Raw genomic sequence first — 20,301 nt, forward strand, 5'->3', positions numbered from 1 at the left:
TTACAGTTGCTAAATATTTAAAAGTGATTTTCAAAAGTTTTCCATTTTTTTAGATTTGAATTTCCTCACTATCCACTTTAATTGGAGAAACAATTTAATGTATCAGTAGTTATATCAAATTCAAATGCAAGAGGTCAAAGAATTACAAAACAGCAGAAGGATCATTTGTACATATATATTCTATCCTGGGTGTTTGTTGTTGTAGTGTAGATGGGTTAGACAACACACATGCTTTGGATAGTCATTTCTATCAAGTGCTGTGAGGAAGGGAAGGAGAGAGACAGATAGACACTAAGGTATGTTTGAGGTCTAATTACTTGCTAGAAAGAATACTAACCTCTGGCAAATGTGTTCTTCCAAAGGAAATTTTAAAATATTATTTGAAAAACAGATCAGAAAATGATTGAAGATATGATATACCCTTTACAGTTTGGAGAGTATTAAAGGGGGTAAATTTACTAGAAGAAAAATCTTTACCAAATCCAAATGTGTAATGAGATTCATGTGCAAACACTACCCACTTGCCAGCACTACAAAAAGCTGCAGCTTTAGTTGTAAAGATAAAATTCCAAAGTGCTCATTTGATAGAATTAAGTACTATAAAGTAGTATGGTTGTGAATTTTAGACATCAGAATTAAATCAAATCAGAAATCAAGTCCTTTTCATTTAAATGTTTCTTATTTGTACCACTCTTGTTTCCATAGTTCATCTATAGACCTCCTAAGAGGGTCCATTGGAACGTGTTTTTTTTAGTCACAGAAACTTCATTATTTACTCCATTCTATCCTTCTAAACAAAATCATTGGCTTTGAGAAAAGCCTTATAAAAAGCAAGAACTCTTTGATTTTACAAGACTTAGTGTAGTATTTGTCTTGGATATAAATAACTCCAATGAACTGACATACTATATTAAGAATTTTTCAAAATGTGTCCAGACATGACTTCAGTTATACTTTACTTTTTATATGATTTCCAGCAATGCTTCAGTGCTATTTAAACGTGATTTTGAAAGGGTTTTTTTGGCTGTTTTTTTTTATAGCCCATGGAAGTTTTCATTTTAAAATAAAATACTTGTGATGTGTGATTTTGAAGCATAACTCATATTTCAGATCCAAGGAGGGCTCAGTATTGGCTTGTTAATTTCTTGATGAATGGGAAGAGAGGCCACGAAGTGCACTCAGTCCCGTACGCCTTCTGAAGATAGATGATCTCAAATAAATTCTCTTCCCAATCAGTTTTTGATTTGTTGGGTGTTAAACCATTTCTTTGTAAGGACAGTGTTTACAAGCCTTGTAATGAGGCAGCCCTTTGAGACCTTACTTCTTGTTTGTAATTTTGATAAATGGAACTCTAATTCATAAAGGATATAGTAATTGAAAGGCAACTTTGAGTCTCATACACTTTCATTTAGATAAATGTCTGCTATAGGAAGAGCAAAACTCAGGAACTCTCCTATCAGCATAGTGATAAATATAGGGAACAGCTGGAGGAGAATATTTCAGTTTGATGATGAGTTTGCTATATTTCTTTTCGATAAATGCTTTTTGGCTGGAAAACTAAGTTATGATTTTTTTTTAAAGATGGATATAAATTATGGTTCTCCAAATACATCTGATTCAGTTTCTTCTGCTGCCTTTCTTTTGTCAATACATTTTGGTTTTAGCACCTCAGAACCAACTGAAACATTTCCTCCTGTCCTGGTGGATAGGAAATTGATTGAGGTTTGAGGGGGTGGGTCTCTAATTTGGCAGGATTATCCACACTGTTAAACAAGTGTTTCCCTCAGAGGTTGGAATTCCCCATGATGAGAAGGGAACATACTTAAAATGTAATTCTTGGGTCTGAAGCAAGATCAACTTGCAGTAAGACTTTTTCAGTGACCACAAATCAGAAAGGAATTCTGACTCCACTATAATCTAAAAATGAAAGACAACTCGGTATGAATCGCCTTATCTCTAATTCACTAAAATAAACTATATATATATATCTTTAAAGTATATATTATAAACCATTCATTAGTATTAATTTGTCTCCCCCTCTAGACTTTAAGTTCATTTTGGACAGGGAATGTGCCTGCTAATTGTTTTACTGTACAGCGCTCTGCAGTTTGTAAACACTCAGTAAATACCATTGATTAGTAAATTGTGCTATCTACTTTGTAAGATGTAATTTTCCACATAATGGTGATCTCAAGTTAGACTTTGGGAGTTTTTTATAATTAAAATTAAAGAAATGTGATGGAAAAGATGGTCTTGCATAGATTACTTTAATTATGAGCAATAAAGATGAATGAATATGCACTGTTCACTGGAGAAAAAAATTAATTTAGAAAATTTCATTTCCCCCTCCTTGCAAAATCCACTGTTCCAGTTTCACTGGTGTGGATGCTAAGATTGAAACTGGTGAAATGGTACATCGACCAGTGATATATACTAGGGTAAAAGAGACATAAATTTGACCTGTGTTAAGCTGCTAGATTTCGGATTTTTTTTTAATTATTCAATAATTTCAAGAGTAGTTTTAACCATATTTTATTCAGACTAAGAAGGAAACATTACTTTGGAAAACTAAAATTAGCCTTGTTCTTAGTTAGGAAAGAGCTGTTTGAGCAACCGTTTAAACTTTTAGAAAGCATAATCAATGATTCTCAGAGTGGCCCTCTTGCTATAAATGGCCAGTGGAAAATGTCTAAGCAGTGACAGTGACCACTGCCTTTTCTGCTGCCACTGCTTCAAGTGAAGAGACCAATTTTCTTTAAGGCCTTAGCCTTACAGCCAAAATCATGGCCAGAAATAAACTAACTTCCTCATTTGAAGCAGCTACTGAAGTGCCAGGAAAGAAGGAAGAGCAGGGAGGTGAGGCCCAATAAATACCATTGATTGATTGGGTATGGCCTAATGGATAAGAAATGGCAGGGAAGTCATATGTGGGGGGTGGAGGAGGGATGGGGCTGGTGGAGAGGGAAGTGATTCTAGTTGCTGATGGAGAATGAGGCATAAATGGAGAGCGGCCTTGAGATAGGGGTGGGATAATGAGGTACAAAGATATTGCGGCAAGATAGAGTTTTGAGTGAGGAGAAGAGTGTTGTTGCGCAGTGAGATGAAATCAGAGAGGCAGGGGAAGTGAGATAAAGATTAAAGGGGGATTTGGAGATAGGAAAGGGTGTTGGAAATCAGTGATACCCAGAAGATGATGGATGTGAAGCTGTGGGAGGTAAAGACTGGCAAAAGTGAGGACCTCAAATGACTTTCAGTCGCTTGCAGCCCCAACCTGGAGAAAGAGGTGAAGTAAAGTTGGACCATCTGTTTAGAAGATTTGGGGGTAAACAGGATTGTAGGAGGGGAGGGAAGGAAACATATTTTACTTTAACTCCCATAGACAGGTTTTGGCACTGATTTGTATCAGAACTTACACAGAAGTCTCCCTCTCTGTGATAGTTTTGTGATGCCAACTCGAGGTCATTTGGCACTGGAAGGATGTAATTGATCAAGGTGCCCTTCCTTCATAAATGTAATTTGTGATTATAAGAACCATTATTCACAGGAAAAGTAGGTTGGCACAATTATGACGACCAAATTAATCTCTGAATTTTTACTAGGTGAATACAATATCAATTTAGAATGTCTTCTTTTAAAATTAAATGCTATTAGAAGAGACCCAACCTTAATGTGGAAACTGAATAGGTTCTTTTTTTGTTTGCTTTAAACCAGGCACGGAAGAAGATGTAGTCAAGTCAAAGAAAACTTTCAGAAGCCAAGCAGTCGTGAATCAGAACGCTGAAACTGAGCTTATGCTAGAAGGAGATGATGATGCAGTCAGCCTACTACAGGAGAAAGAAATCGACAATCTTGCAGGTAATGTTTTTATATATTGGTAGCACATATCAGTGCATATTTAAGACTGTGTATTTGAATGGTAAACCTCATTATAGAGAGTGGCTTGAATTGACCAACACTGGATGCATGAGTTTTCCAAAGAAATGGAAAGCAGGAACTGCAGGGTCCTGCCTGGCCCACCCAAGGGAAAAGTACAAAGAATGGTCCAACTTAAATTGAATAATTCAGCTCTCCTCTGCAAACCGACCTGAACCTTTCGCCCTGTGTCTGCACCTCACATCAGAGATAGGGGAAACATATGGGAGAGGGAAAAGGGCAAGGGAAGGACAGGGCAGCCATGGAGAAATGTCTCCAGAGTAGGGGGATTGTCTGGGAAACAGGTATCAGGTAAAGTAGGGTTCATCTGTTTCCTTTTGTATTTTTGGCGTGTGCTTGTGTGGACTGCTCTTTGCTCAGCTGCTTCAGTCTTCCAAATTTCACTAGGAACCTTCAGGGTGCAGCCCTGTTTAGTTAGGTTGGAATATAAATCTCATACATCTGGTCAACAAGGTCTTTGGGTGTGAGGTGCATGAGTATATTTGTGTGTGTGTACATTTGGTATTCCCAATCCCAGGATCATAAAACCCTAGGGTATCCCACAAATAAGTAAATTTTGTTTGCATTACAATGCTGTTGCTGACACATTTGAGGAGAGGAGTATTAACATGGTAAAACTGGATCTCATCTGGAATTGCTTTAATACTGACAAATGCACGCACATATACAAATCCCAGTATGGGCTCTGGTACTTTAAGGAATTCTGAATTGTGTTACATGCAAAAATGAGGTAGTTTGGGATGGTGGATGATGCAAGTATATTGCATGACTCCCAAGTATTCTATCTTATTCTCTTTCTGCAAAATGAGAATTATAACATTTGATGCCCACTTTACCAATTGTTCTAAGGATTAAAGGCTCTGGTAGTGACCTGGTTTAGTTTGACTCTTGGGAATGTTATACAAAATTAATTCACTGGCACATTAAGGCCAGAACAAATGCTTTATAATTGTTCAGGTTGGGTTGGATGGATAATGACTATCCAGGGTCCTGTGAAGGTACACAACCCCAAAATGGCTGCTCTTTTTCACAAACAAATGCGAACATTTTATGGTTTTAGTGACTGAATTACCATTACCAAGGTTCGGTAGTTCAAAGCTAAAATGTGGCCCTAGATAATCCTCAACTCCAAATGAGGTGTTGGAAGAGGGTGGTTAAGAAGTGGAATTAGCTCTTTGAGTGGCATACCCCCACTCTGTCCCTGAAGCCAGCTTTGAATTGAAAGTGTTAGCACATAATTAACGGGTGCTATTGAGACACTCTGGAACTAGCCTCCAGATTAGTTTTAGGGATGGGTCCAGCCACCCCTAAAATTAGATCTTAGTACTTAGTACTTAGAAAGGAACTGGTTAAATGTTCAGTTGTCTAGAACCTGAATGACCAAGAGTGGTCACTGTAGTATTTGTAAAAGTGCTTAATGTGTGCAAAACACTGTATTAAATGCTGGTGTAGTTACAAATTAATCAGGGCAGACACAGTCCCTGTCTTACAGTCCCTGACCTGAGAGAGGCTCTCCTAAAGGAGAGTAGTGAAGCAGTTCATTCAGTTGTATTTATTGAGCACTTACTGTGTGCAGAGCACTGTACTAAGCGTTGGGAAGTACAATTCATACTACCCACCCCAGTGATTTGTGATGGATATGAGAACAAGTCATGAAAGACCAGGAGCATAATCTCACATCACTGTACCCCAAAAATAAGAAAGTCAAAACAAATATAGCCTACACCAGATATTTTCCTGACTTTCCTCTGGCATCAGTTATTTCGCTAAAAAGAAATAACACTTGTATCGTTCATCTAGAGAAAATCAATCCATCATTAGTATTTTCTGATTACTCTAGTGCTGTTGGCATTTTGTGTTCATTCCCTACTGATCTTTCCTGTTGCTATCCTTCCCACCATCCCCTCTGCTCACCATTCAACGATTCAGTTAATCAATCAGTAGTATATATTGAGTGCTTACTGTCTGCAGAGAATTGTACTAAACGCTTGGGAGAGTACAACAAAACAGAGTTGGTAGACATTTTCCTTGTCCACAATGAGCTTACAATCTAGAAGGGGATACAAATAGGGAAGGAGCATGGCGTTGTAGATAGAGCATGGCCTGGGAGTCAGAAGGGTCTGGTTCTTATCCCGGCTCTGCCACCTGTCCGCTGTGTGACCTTGGGCATGTAACTGCACTTGTCTGTGCGTCAATTACCTCATTCATCTGTAAAATGGGAATTGAGATTGTAAGCCCAGGTGGAACAGGGCCTGTGTCCAACCCGATTTGCATGTATCCTCACCAGTGCTTAGTACAGTACTCTGCACACAATAAGCGCTTGATAAATACGATCGACCACAATGAGCTTGAGTCTAGAGAGGGAGATGGATATTAATGCAATTTGTACATAAGAGCTGCGGGACTAAGGGGGGGTGAATATCAAGTGCCCAAAGGGTACAGATGCAAATGCACAGACAATGCAGAAGGGAGAGGGAGTTGGGGAAAAGAGGACTTAATCGGGGAAGGCCTCTTGGAGGAGATGTGACCTTAATAAGGAAAGGATATTTTAATAAACTCTTGAAGGTTAGGAGCATGGTGGTAGGGCATATATGGAAGGTGAAGGAGTTGGTAGAATGGTAGAAGTTGCCAATTCCATGGCAGTGGCGGCCCTGAGGCTTCAACGAGCCCGGCTCCCCGAGCCAGGTCTCCATCCTGACCCTGTCCTGTCTACACAATTTCTGAGCGTGCACGGAGCTATTCGAATACAGCATGACTTGAGCTGCAGTCTTAAATCCTGGCATTTGACATCATGGAGGAAAATAAGATAGTGTTGGAAGCATTGTTCAGCCATATGCTTTTCTCATGTAGAATCGGGAGAGCTGTATTTTATTGATAGCTATTTGATTCTGTCCCCCAGGGTACCGATCCTTTGTATAACCCCCAAGTGTGTTTTTGAACAGAAAGGAAAAATGACCAGACAAAAGCTGAATATAAAGCAAGAGATTTGAAAAATCAATAGGCAAGAAAAACCTAGAATGGAAGGAATGAATCTCAAAAACTAAGAGGGAAGTTGCCATGGAATAGAACACTAAGGTAATAGGAGTTTCTTGGGACCCAAAGGAAGAGTACAGAGCACATTAACTCGAAATATACTACTTCACAGTTAAATATTGCTTAGGTGAATATATGTGTAAACATTTTTTTATGCTGAGTGATATTTTCAATTACAGATTCAAAGCAGAAGTGAGGCAACCCAAAATGTTTCGTATTATGAAAAATATCTTCAACCATTTTTCAAGCACTTTGGGTTCACTAAAACCCCAAATGCATTTCGCCAAGTACTTTCCCCTTAATTTTTAAACCCATGTGTATTTCAAGGGAAATTTAATCCATATGTTCCTGACTCACTCACACTTAACTCATCAAAATGTTGTTTAGTAAAAGCTATTTGATGTCCAACAAGCCTTATGAGTCTTTTTATAAGTCTTTTTTTTCTTTGAATCAGGAAGTTGTTTTGCCAGTAATAAATTGTATCCCCAAAGGGTTCAAGTTCAGTTTGAAACTTAGAACCCACAAAGTTCTAAAGTTGGAAAACCACATTCTCCCACCCTAGTTCTAACAAGAGCTATATATAAATTTCAAACTGGATTTTAGAAATCTTACATACCGCCAGTAATAAAACTTTACCATTTCTTCAGCCCTCTCCCACCACCTCTCACTCCCCATAAATAAATATATGCAAGATTGTTTTGTGTACTGCAGAAATCTTACTGAATCCAGCCTAAACCTGGTAACAAAAATGTACACTTAAAAAAGTTAAAATGTTCTTAATTTTAACAACGCCTTTCCTGTACAATATATGTAACTAGAGTGATGAAAAAGGGTGAGTGTTAAATTATATTGATTAAATAGCAATCCAGACCACACACAGAATGCAAGTTTTGGGAACTACCAGCAACCTTTGCCTTGGAAAGCACCAGGATAACAAACTTTTCATTTTAAGAGCTGTATTAAAGAATGTATATAATCCTAAAATCATCAGAGCTAGTTCCAGAATCATCCATCTTCAGATTTCCTAATAAGAAGTTTGGGATCCCCGAAATCCATTAATTATTTTTTTCCTTGAAACAAAAGTTGGAATCGGGCTTGCCACCCTTATCTAGCCTTACCTGTTTCTGCAACAGTAGAAAAAATATTATTTGGTCTATTTGTGCAATCCAAAATACTCATCTGTTTTCCGTATTGGAGAAAGAGTTAACTTACTCTTCAAGGTGTCCAAAGATGTGAAAACAAGCTTATTACAAACATGACTGACTGGATCGAATAATGATTTAGCTTTTTCAACAAACTGTGAATCTCTTATATATTAAGACTTTCATTAAAACAGATGGTGAAAAAGCCAAACTCTTTGATATAAATATATATAATATAAATTCAGTCATCTGCTAAAAATATGTATTTCCTACTTGTGATAAGTAGTTTCATATATGGCAAAATTGTCAGAAATACCCTCTTTTGAAATATTGCATTTTGCTCTTTGAACATTTAATTTTTACTTTCAAAGTGGCAGAATGTTGTGGGCAATTTTTTTTCCAAAGAATGCTTTTAAGCATTTTCCTCATAATGTGACATCACCCAAAAGTGAATCTGCATTTTTTTCCCATTTAGTCAAAGAAAAAAGCAATACTTGAGCTATTACAGATGATGTTTTCCAGTCTTGCTTTCATCTTTACATAGAAAGTAGGCAATCATAGATCTGCTGTAATGATACCTTTATTGAAATGCAGGTTTATTAAGGAAACCTTTCAGTATGACCAAAAATGTTTTAAATCATATATAGTTTTAAAAGATTGCTATCATGAATTTTAACCATCCCTCTGCGAGAAAGTAATAACAATGCATTTGGCCAACTTTTTTCTTTCATCACTGGCCATAATGAATGAAGGCGTAGCAGCAGGGATGAGGTACATCACCTACTCTTTCTTCATTAAGACTTTGAGGCCACTTGTAAGTGCCCTAGAGCGGTAAATTAACTTTTAAAAATTGATCAGCTTTCTCTTGGGCAATGGTAAGAACAGATCCATTGATAAACTTTGTAGATATGGCTGCCTTTAAAGTTTTTTTTTCCCCTGAATTTCCCTTGTTTCTTTGAGGAAACTGCACTTCCTACACATTAAAAATCGGGTTTTCTGCAAATGATGAAACAGAGGGTCAGTACTAGGTGGGGTTTTTTGAAATGACTAAAACTGAACTTCATAACCCATTATAAAAATACATTAATGAGAGAATAAAGTAATGAGAGAATTGGAAAAAAATAGGACATATAGAGAGGAACTTAAAACATGCAAGGGTTTCCAAGTATTTAGAAGACTTTGCTACCTCCTTGCTCTGACTTCTAGAAGTTAAGTATTTAAGGAGATACATTAATTCTCTTAAGCCAGTAAGGTACCATTTAGTCATTTAACTACTCTCCTGTAAAACCAAAGGAATGCATGGAAACAATATATATTAGCTATAGTACTTCATTTCCATTAGTTGGAGGAACATTCAGAAAACTGATGTAAATAGCTTGAAGCAGGATCTCCTCTATACCCAAGTAATTCCCTGGTTGTAAATTACAGAATTTAAGGATGCACACTAAAATGGGACCATACTGACTTGAAAGAGTTAATGCACTTCCACAGTGCATTCACCCAGACTTGGGTACAGAGTTTCAATATGAAGTATGTTGTCTCCTTTTCCTAACGATGTGTATTGGCAGTGCAGAACTTCGGATGATTAACACTGGTTCCATATAGTCCTCTAAGATATTTTCAAGGTTTGTTATCAAGTTATCACTTCTTTATCAGAAATTAAGGAAACTTGGCCATCATTTGGCTCCACTTATGCCGACCTAGGCCATTGTTGGGTAGGGATTGCGGAACTGTACTCTCCAAGAGCTTATTACAGTGCTCTGCACACAGTAAGTGCTCAATAAATATGATTGAATGAATGAATGAACCTACTCACTATAAATCTGTCGACTCCTTGCCCGCATCCCCACTCAGGCATGAAATTCCCCCTTCATAACCACTCTCCCCACCTTCAAAATCCTCCTAAAGTCAAATCTCCTCCAAGATGCCTTCCATAACTAAGCCCACGTTTCCCTATCCACCCTCCACTCTGCATCGACTACGCACCCCTTAAGCACTCACCCCAGGCCCACAGCACTTGAGTACATTTCCTAAATATTCTATCTCTATTTCCCCTACCTGTAGTTTATTTTAATGTCTGACACCCCCTCACCCCATGTAGACTGTGAGCTCCTTGTGGTCAGGGATCACATCTACCAACTCTAATAATAATAATAATAATAATGGTGGTATTTGTTAAGCGCTTACTATCTGCCAGGCACTGTAATAAGCATTGGAGAGGATTCAGGCAAAGCGGGTTGGACACAATCCCCGTCCCCTGTGGGACTCACAGTCTCATTCCCCATTTTACAAATGAAGGACCTGAGGCACAGAGAAGTTAAGTGACTTGTCCACAGTCACACAGCTGACAGGTGCCAGAGCCGGGATTTGAGCCCATGACCTCTGGCTCCCACGCCCATGCTCTTTCCACTGAGCCACGCTGCTTCTCAAAAGTTGCCCAATATAACTCAGTTTGAAGATTGAGCAATTTTAGCAAACTATGCAAGAATTGCGTTATAAAAATCCAGGATGGCCATGGCCAAACTAGGAAATTCAGTCACCATACTTGCAAAGTCCCTTCTAGTCCTGTGGTCATAAGTGGAATACTCTGGTGCTGTACTAGTTCTGCTACTTAAACCACCCTCTCCCCAGAAGCCATTGGTTCCAGAGTCCAGTACCTCTCTGAACTCGGTCTGGTAGAGGGCTTTATTTTTTTTCAATGGTGAAACGATTACAGTGACAGAATTCCACTCTTAAACCTACCCACAAGACTGGGACAACAAAGTTCAAGTTGTCTAAGACTGCCAAAACCCACCACTGGACTGGGGAGAAATAAGGCAGAGGACCCTGCAGAGAAAAGGACCTAGAAAGGGGGCCGGAGGGTGGCAACTGTGGGCGAGCCGCCTGATTCCCTCTTTTCCCCCCATTTCCCTCTGCTCCTCCCCTTCTACCTTCCCATCCCCTCAGCACTGTACTCGTCTGCTCAACTGTATATATTTTCATTACCCTATTTGTTAATGAAATGTACATCACCTTGATTCTATTTAGTTGCCATTGTTTTTACAAGATGTTCTTCCCCTTGACTCTATTGCCATCGTTCTTGTCTGTCTGTCTCCCCCAATTAGACCGTAAGCCCGTCAAACGGCAGGGACTGTATCTGTTGCCGACTTGTTCATTCCAAGCGCTTAGTACAGTGCTCTTCACATAGTAAGCACTCAATAAATACTATTGAATGAATGAATGATTCACTAGCCCTTAACAGTGGTTCGTTCTTTTGCAGTGACTTCCACTTTGACTCCCCTCTGAAACTCACCTCTGTAAGCTGATTTTCTTTAACAGTTTAGTCCCCCCACCCTACACTTATAATAAGCCAATTTAGTGTTCTAAATAAACCCATTTAAAAATAGAATTTAAATGCACTTATCGTTTTTGAACGATATCGCATTTGATCATTTAGAAATTTCTAATTTAGAAATTAGAATATAGTGAAATTTAGAAATTTCAATTTAGAAATTTCACTATAAAAACAGACTTCATTGAAAAGAGAACCAACTAATGGATTTCACATGACTAGAAATTAATTTATTACCCAGTGTCATTCTTTGCCACTAAATATAATGAAGCAGGTTTAAATTTCTAGTTTCAAATGAAAAATAGTTTCTCCTTTTCATGTACTTATTTTAGCTGAGATCATTGATAACTAAAAAGCTATTTTCTGGCTACACCATGCAGAAGTAAAAATAACACAGTTTAAAATAAGTATTCTAAACCTGTATTTTTGGAAAGTGAATGAATTTTTAAAGCCCCACCTAAAAGTAATACTTGTTTCCCTTTATTTTGTATTGACAAAACTTTCTAGATGTCACAAAAATAATTTCTTATACTGTTGAATTTGGAGTTCAGCTTTCAGGAGGTCCCATGAGTATGTACTTTGTAAAATATATTTCTTACAAATATAGAAAATACAAGTCCAAAAAATATATAAATGTACTTTTAGTTGGAAATTTTGTAAGTAGTGATTTTATTAATATTCCTCTCATGTAATTTATTCCTGTCGTAATGCTGTTTCAGAAGTTTAAATTCTCAACTAAGGATACTTGAAATGAATCTTCACTAGAATCCATATTCTTAATCAGCAACATCCCTGTCCTTAGTCCCGTTTTCATGGCGTATTATCATGTTAATAGTTGCTTTCTAACCTATAGGAGGAAAATGGGTGCCTTTATTGCAATCTCAGGTGAGAGAAATAGTTGGTAAATGCTTTTTATGACAGTTGATAGATTAGGAGGAAGAAGGCTTAGCTTGATCCATTTTTCCAACTGCTCCCCAATGCCTAATATCATTTGTGTATGTGCAGAGGGGCACATTATTATTCACTTTTTTTTTTTTGCTTTGCAGTGATGATTGCAATGAAAGCATTTACTCTCAAACCCAAAACTGTAATGTTCACGTAAAGGTTTACGGAATTGGGTTGGTAGCCGCCCTCGTTATCTTTTTAGAAATTGAATGAGCTCAGCCGGGAGTCAGGCTGGAGGTGATGCGCTTTTGTTTCATTAAGTGATCGGTTGTGTTTGGAAGGGGATCCGAAGCTTCCAGATAACCAGGTGCCATATGGAAAATCTGCGGTATTTTGATTATGCCTTATGTAAACGTTTTAATATAGGATCCTTAAAATGTAGGGACTCTCCCAAAGGGGATTAATACATAAACCCCCCCTTCACTATTGCTGTAGTGGATTAACTCCGTAGTCTCTCGGAGGCTGGTTTGTTCCCTAAAGGCGACAACAAAAAGACGCAGGGCTTCCTTAAACATGCTGTGGTATTGGAAGTTGTAATTGGAGATATCCAAAGGACGGGGTAAAAATGACACGCCACTGAGGCTGAATATGTCATTTCGCGGCTCGCTCATACAGGCGATTCAGACACCTTTAAATATGGGCCCCACCCCCTGAAACGGGCCGGATGGAGCGGAATGAGAGGTCTCTCTCCCCTGGGCAGAGAAAAGGACGGCAAAAAAAGACGTTTCCCGTTCAAGGTTACCCTGTGGTTCAGCGTTTTCAGTGCGCGCCGGGAAAGGAGACTTTGTTTTCTAGTTAGCCCCCCCCCCCCCCCCCCCCGACCTTTGGCCATTAAGCCATTGTCATTTCATTAGCGTGCTGGCTCTGGCCTTTCTTTCTTTTTTTAAGTGGTCCCTTGGTTTTCTTGGCTCTCGGGATCAAGCTTTGCCATTGATGCCTCAACTCCATTGACGAGTCCCAGGAAGGGGTCTGTGTGTTTCTTCTCCCGGACCCCTTAAAATTTCCAAACGCCAAGATGTAAAACCAACAACGCCTCCCCAAGTGCGCTCGCCGACTTCGTGCTCCCTTGGTGCTCCGACTGGGCCAGGCCCAGCCTCCCCGCCCTACAAGATAAATGACGCACGGTTTCCACGATTCGCAGCTCCCACTACCACCAGCCTCCCTGCTCTTGCCCCTCCCACCTCTCGTCCCTCCCACCTTCACCCTCCTCTCCCCCCTTATCCCTTCTTTCCTCCCCTTATCCCTTCTTCCCCCCATCCCTTATTTCCCCCCCTTATCCCTTCTCCCCTCTCTCTTCTTCTCCCTTCTCCCACCTTTTCTCCTCTCCCTTCTCCCCTGTCCCTCCTTCTCCCACCTTTTCTCCTCTCCCCTTTCTCCTCTCCCCCTTCTCCCCCTCCCTCCTTCCCTCTCTCTTCTCCTCTCACTTTCTCTCCTCTCCCCCCACCTTCTCTCCCCCCATTCTTTTTTCCTCCCTCCCCCATCTCTTCCCCCCACCCCCTTTCCACCTTCTCTCCCTCCTTCCCTCTCTTATCCCCCTTCCCCGATTGCGTACATTGCAAAGGCAAAGAAGTGTCGCAGAGCCCTGGCCGGGGGCCTGGTTACTGAAGGGTTAAGGGAAGGGCTGGGGATCGGTTTGGTCTGTTAAGAAGGCAAGTGGCTCGGCAGAGCAGGGAGCTGCTGTCTGCACAGATTCTTCAATAAACAAAAAGAAGGGCCTGGGGAATAGAAACCCAAATCCACTTGTAATCGTACAAGAGAATCGGGCATAATTACTTGAACATCCTAGATTAAGATTGATGAGCCTTTAAAGTGGCGCTTCAGATCGATCTTCCTGCCCTTTGGAGAGAGAGAGAGAGAGGCGTTGTTTGTGGAAGCCAAGGTGGGTCTCTACTCTGCTCTGCTCCCGCAGTCAAAAATAACCGAGCGAAGATGGAGGCCGGGAGAGAAAAGGAGCAAGCAAAGCGGTGCATGTGATCCGCATCAGCTGACTGGGGTCAAGAGGCTACGCTGGCTTATTAGGGGATAGAAAACAATAAAATGAAAGAAAATAGAGTTTGCGTCAATATTATCCAGACTGTCACAGTCGGAGGCTGAAAGCTGTCACTGAAACAGTCTGCTATAAATGCCCGTTTATACACAAAATAAACCAGCACCCTTTTCCCTCCCCCGACCCCCCGCCTTTTTAAATTCTGCAAAAGCAATGGTGTCCAATAGATGTGTACGCCAAAGTACAACATTAGCAACGGGACATTTGGATGCTGGGATGGAGGACTGATTTTTATCCCAGGACTATTTAGACATGCGGGCACATTGGGCGGGGGTCGGAGGTGTGTGTGTTTGTGTGTAAAAGAGCGAAAGATAAAGAGGGAAAGGAAAGTAGAAGAGCCTCCTCCCAGAAATTGCTGTGAACCGCGGTCGTCTGCAGCCGCCCTTGATCTAAGCGGGAATAAGCCCTGACCTCGGGCTCCATAAAGGCCAACAGTGGAACAGGGTCGAAAATATGCACCGAGAGACAACCAGACTTCACCTGAGATAGATGACCCCTTGTTTTATCATTACGCTGAATAGCATTAGTAAAGGTAGTTGGCAGTCACTCTAGCAACGTGTTCTGCGCCATTTATTTTATTTTTTAAAAATGCTTTCCAAAAGGAGCGAAGTCTGGTTAGGAACCGTATGCTGCCTAGCTTCCCCTGAGATTGCAAAATGATGAACAATTTATTTTCGGAACGTAGTGTAGTTCAAGTCTGTGCATAACCTCGAGGACCTCCATAGACTAATTCGTGTTTTACCCCCTTGAAATCAATATTAAGGAGCCTCCATTTCTTAAATTCCGTCTCGGGAGTTAAAATTCGATATGTTAAAACGGAATTCGCCTTTACTTCTTTGGATGCCTGCTTTGGCTTTGAAGCAGATGCGCTCTTAAAAAGTTGAAACCGCACGAGGATTGTTTGGAAGGTCTTCGATTTTAAAATACCTTTCACGCGGGGGGGGTTTCTTCAATTCCCACGATGAAAAAAATCACCGTTAAAGGTGTTATATTGCATTAATTGAGGTGGCGATTTAAATGCGTGCGAGGTTAAATTCAATCTCGGTTGCTTCAAAAGATGTTCGAAAGAAGATAACGGAAGAATTTTCTCTGTTTGCATTAAAGACTTAGCACTTTAGCTATAGTGAGGAAAAATAAATAAATGATGTTTATGCCAGGGAAGACCGAAATCCATGTCTTTTCTATTTAGGTCTTACACCTCCCCTCTCCTCTTCCTTCCCTTTTCCCCCTTCTTCACTTCTCCTCCCTCTTCCCTTCTCTCCCTTTTACCATTCCTACCCTCAGCCAAGCCATGCCGCTCAGTTCCTTGAGAAGCGTGGCTTCCTCCCCAAAAGATCGGACCTGCAGAATATCGGGTCTTTGGGGTAATGGTGGTCGCTTCGGACCTCTGGAAAAGCCTGCCCGACCGTTAGCTGGGAGCATTGTGTCGGGAAACGGGAGCGTGGGGTCGGGCAAGCGCCCCCAAATTACCTAATATGCCCGTAGAGTCCTTCAAGGGAGAGGGGCTCTAACCCCCGGCGGGCCCCCGGAACGAGCCCGGATCAAGTTTAAAGAGCGATTTAACCTTTACCTGGTGGGCATAACCTCCGAAGGTCGTGGTCGTGAGGACTGAAATGGACAATGGGATGGGGGGAGGATGGGGAGGGAGGAGGAGAGAGAGGGGGCGGCGATGGCCTGACAGCGGTGGCCTTGTATTGCAGGCCCCGTGGTCCTCAGCTCGCCGGCCCAGCTCATTGCCCCAGTGGTCGTGGCCAAGGGGACCCTCTCCATCACCACCACGGAAATCTACTTCGAGGTGGACGAGGACGATCCCGCCTTCAAGAAGATCGACCCCAAAGTGAGTACAAACGCCATTCCTCTTCGCATTAAGGGGGAGACCGCGGATTTGAAGTGTACGATGAGAAGGCCAGAGGGTGTCCCTGTATGCGCGTGGGGAGGGGAAGGGGGGTGGTTGGGGGTTTGTTTTTTACAACCGAAAATGGACAGCGAGGGAGTTGGGGATTGTGTTGTGACTTGGAAGAGGAGATGTGTAAAATGCTGTTACCGAGTACTTTCTTAAAACGAAGAAAACTAAAGGTTCAGTCCTGCTTCAGTGGGGCAGGCGCGTTTTGGCTGGGTTTCTCCGAATGTCTCAGTATGAACTTGGACAGATTCGGTGGTTGAGCCAATGGCTCTGAAATCCCTAGGGGGGAACCGCGATCTCAGACTGGCCCCCCGGACACATAACGAGTTTTCCTCTCGGAGGAGATACTCTAGGACCCTTTCTTTTAAGAACATGGATTTCCAAAAATAAATGTCTGAGAAGTAAAGAGGATTATTTTTTGAAAGCTTTAATTGAAATGAGAAAACTACACCCACTTGAACATAATCTTAGCTCTCTTCTATTGGTTTTCATTTCTGCAAGGTAGGGATGGGTTTTGCACGTGGATTGAGGAAAAAACCATGATGGAAAAATTCTGATTTGCCACGTTTAATCTATGTGTATTTTTGTATATAAAGAAGAGATCTACTGCTTCTGTAATATACCAGAAAACAACATAGAAATTGAACTTTTCTTCATAAATCACTATTATGTAGTCAGTGCAAGGCTTTCAATACTTGGAACAAGTCTGCATCTACTTTTCTTCTCTTTCCTCTGCTCTCCTTTATTCTGAGTTAAAATTAGAGGTAAATGTGATATGGCGTACTTGTAGGTTTCCTCAAAATATATTCCATAAAAATATTCAAGGCTAGTTATCTGAAGTGCATTACGCACGTTCATATAAAACTGTACTTTAAGATTGAATCCTGACTCCATAATTTTATTCAGTTCAGGTTTTTCGGACTAAAGAACTCTCATACGAAAATAGTAAACTCTTGTAATTGGACACACTTTAGGTGATTTGCCCATTTCAACACTTGTTGACTACTATCATCATCCAAATGGGCTTTTAGTGCCTTAAACGTAATTTCGTTTCTATTTTTAAAATATCCAAATCACTTTGAGTGTATAGTATCTTGCTTAAAATAATTTTGTCTTTTGCCAAGTGTTTCTGCTCTGTGATGGGGGAGATTTTATTTTTGACTGAGGTTTTCACTTTGTTTTTTGGTGCAACTGGCACCTTTGCCAGGTAGACTAGAGGACTTGCAGGTCAGAGGTAATCTTTTAGATTTATTGCTGCTGGCTCGACTCCATCCATAAATCCTAAATCTTTATTACTGTAGGGTTTTTTGCTTTTTTCCTTCGGATAGCAAAACGTTGACTTTTCAAAGAATTAGTTGGATTACTTGTTGATTAACCTTTTTGGGAACATTAATGTTTTACTCAGTTATTCAGAATCATAAAAATTTAGCCTAGGAGATTTATATGGTGACTTTTTAAAAGGTGTCCATCTAACAATACTATATAGAATTGACAGAGTCGTTGGCCATCTCTCGAGACCAAATTGTAGTGGGGTGTCCCCCCCTGCCCCTTTTTGTTTTCCTGAGAAAACTACTGTTAAGGAAAGTTCAAGATTCTTGTTGTTGTGATTACATTATTATATTTTGGACGGGCTGAAGGAACGTTAGTGTGGGTTCGAGTCTCAAAATCAAAGCACTTTTCTAATAGAACGATTATTAATTATTCCAACACATAACTTTTCTTTTACTTCATTTATTAGCTTGTAATTAAATAAAAACCAGCAACAGAAATTAAAATCTAAATCACAAAACGTAATTATCCAGTGTATTTCAAGTGCATTTTTCAAATATATAATTCCAATATTCAAGCGTTTATAATATAAGCAGAATCCAAATTTTCGAATATATTTAAATAACATTTCAAGTATATCTGTGGAATGTTAGAAATAGAACAAGCAATATATTTGGAACAAAATGTAAACTTTGAAGTTGAGACACTTGCCAAGACAGTTAACAAAAGTACCATGAGAAAAAATCTACCTTGAAAATGGTATCTTCTTGAGCAGAAAATGTCCCGAAGTCTCCAAAATGGCCATTTAACTTCTGTTCACCAAATCACAAAGACACCAACATCCACACTTTCAAAGACAATGTGAGAGCACAATATCTGCTACAGAACGTACATTAGAATTTTGTTCGAGAGGCCTGTCCGAAGAGCTTTCTACTCACAGCTGGACTGACCTAGAAACCCCCGGGGTTGTTATAATCCATGGACAGGCTGGGCGGGACGGTCGCTTTCGGGGGCCGTAGTAGTCGCCCCTCCCGGGGGTTGTTTGTTTTCGACGCGTTGGGGTGAGGTGGCGAGGAGCTTGCAGAAGGCCGCGAAGGGAGGACGAAGCCTCGGTTCGGGTGGTGGTTTTGTTGGGGGTTTTTTTCTTTCCCCATAAATTGGCGAGGGAAGGGAGAAACGGTGCCTAAGCGATATATTCCTTTTTTCCGCCCCCCCCTCCCCCCGTTTTGGTCGTCGTTGAAGAAAGGGACGTTAGCCTGGTCGGGCGGAGATTTCTAACCCCGATGGGCCCGGGAAATTTTCCCCCCTCGTCCCCCGCCCGGGCCGGGTCCGCCGAGAGGAGGGGGGCCCGGGCCCAGGTGGCGGCAGGCCCTTTTTTTTTTTTCGTTATCGTTATTATTTTAAAGTTTCTCCAAACTTTTGGGGTTGGTGAGTATCTCCCTGGCCAGCCGCCACGTCTGTTTGGCGGCGTTCTCCAGGGCCGAGTGAGGTTTGCCCTGGAACAGGTCTAAGTTGGGGAGGAAGTAGTGCGGGCACCGCCGGCACTGGAGGCAGGAGATGAGCTGCAGCAAGATGCCGTTGAGCCGGTCGCCCAGGCAGGACTCGTCCCAGTCCGACTCGCGGGGATGCTTTTCACACTCGTAGGAAACGAGCGTCTTCATGTGGTAATTGTTCAAGGGCTGGCCGGGCAGCTCGAGGTGCCGGTCCCGCAGCGTTTTGAGGATGGAGAGGCATTTCTTCCTGCAGCCGCCCATCTGCAGCCGGTTCTCCGCCTCGGCGAACTGCAGCACCCAGGCGTCGCTCTCGGCCGAGCTCTGCTTGCCGGCCAGCGAGTGGCACTCCTTGGACAGGAGGTTGAAACCCTCGGCCTTGACCTCGGCCACCCGGTTGGGGCCCGGCCAGGGGATGTGGGGCAGGGGCCAGTGGGCCGCGCTCCGCGGCCAGATGCCGGTGCACTTGAAGGCCGGGGTGATCTGCACCACGTAGCGGTCCCGGATCCTCAGCCGGACCTCGCTGGTGTCCGCCACCATCTTGACCACGTCCCGGTAGCTGCACTTGTCCACCGCCTGGGCCACCAGCGTCTGGAACCGGGACCGGATTTTGCGAGCCGAGAGGTAACCGGACGCCGTGATGAACTCCACCCACAGCGACATGCTCCTCTTGCGCCCGTCGCTGAGCTTGAGGACGGCGCAGCCCGGCAGGGACCCGTCGTCCACGAAGTTGAACACCCCCATCTGGTTGAGGTAGAGGACCACCTCGAACTCCGTGGGGGAGACCACCTCCAGCCCCTCGTAGCGGTTGTCCATCTCGTTGAGCGAGCTGATGAAGCGGGGCTCCTGCACCTCCACCTCCTTCAGGACGTCCGAGACCACCTTGCAGACCTCCCGGATGGTTTTGGCGATGGCCGCCTTGCGGGCCTGGCACTTCTCGTTGTAGTACTTGTTCAGGTGGTAGACCAGCTTGGCCTGGGCCGCGATCATGTTGGGGCAGAGATCCGGATTGTACACCGGAGTCTCGCAGTAGGCTGTGGGATCCAATGCGGCTGCTGAGGCGGGAGCCAACTTCAGAGGAGAAACAGGCCGGCCCGCTCTCAGCTGGAACTCCTTCCCTCGCCCCCGGCCCCCTCCCCGCCCCCCCCAGCCCCCCCAGCCCCCTCCAACCCCCCAAAATCCAAATGCCTCTCAAACGCGCCGGAGCT

General features: G+C 42.2%; 2 protein-coding genes across 9 annotated transcripts in view; one reads left to right on the forward strand and one right to left on the reverse strand.

Moving 5' to 3' along the window:
- Nucleotides 1-20,301, forward strand: part of NBEA (neurobeachin) — a 395,298-nt gene that overhangs the window by 246,879 nt on the left and 128,118 nt on the right. For all 8 annotated transcript variants that reach the window (XM_029048269.2, XM_039914901.1, XM_039914903.1 and 5 more), the window contains 2 exons: nt 3,712-3,855; nt 16,132-16,268. In XM_029048269.2, the coding sequence (XP_028904102.1) occupies nt 3,712-3,855; nt 16,132-16,268 (281 nt within the window). The remainder of the gene's footprint in view (nt 1-3,711; nt 3,856-16,131; nt 16,269-20,301) is intronic.
- MAB21L1 (mab-21 like 1) lies at nt 18,050-20,232 on the reverse strand. The gene has a single exon (XM_001510049.4). It carries the CDS (start codon nt 20,081-20,083, stop codon nt 19,004-19,006), a length of 1,080 nt encoding a protein of 359 aa, XP_001510099.1. The 5' UTR covers nt 20,084-20,232; the 3' UTR covers nt 18,050-19,003.

Source organism: Ornithorhynchus anatinus, chromosome 20, assembly GCF_004115215.2.
Source record: "Ornithorhynchus anatinus isolate Pmale09 chromosome 20, mOrnAna1.pri.v4, whole genome shotgun sequence".
NCBI classification, from domain to species: Eukaryota; Metazoa; Chordata; class Mammalia; order Monotremata; family Ornithorhynchidae; genus Ornithorhynchus; species Ornithorhynchus anatinus.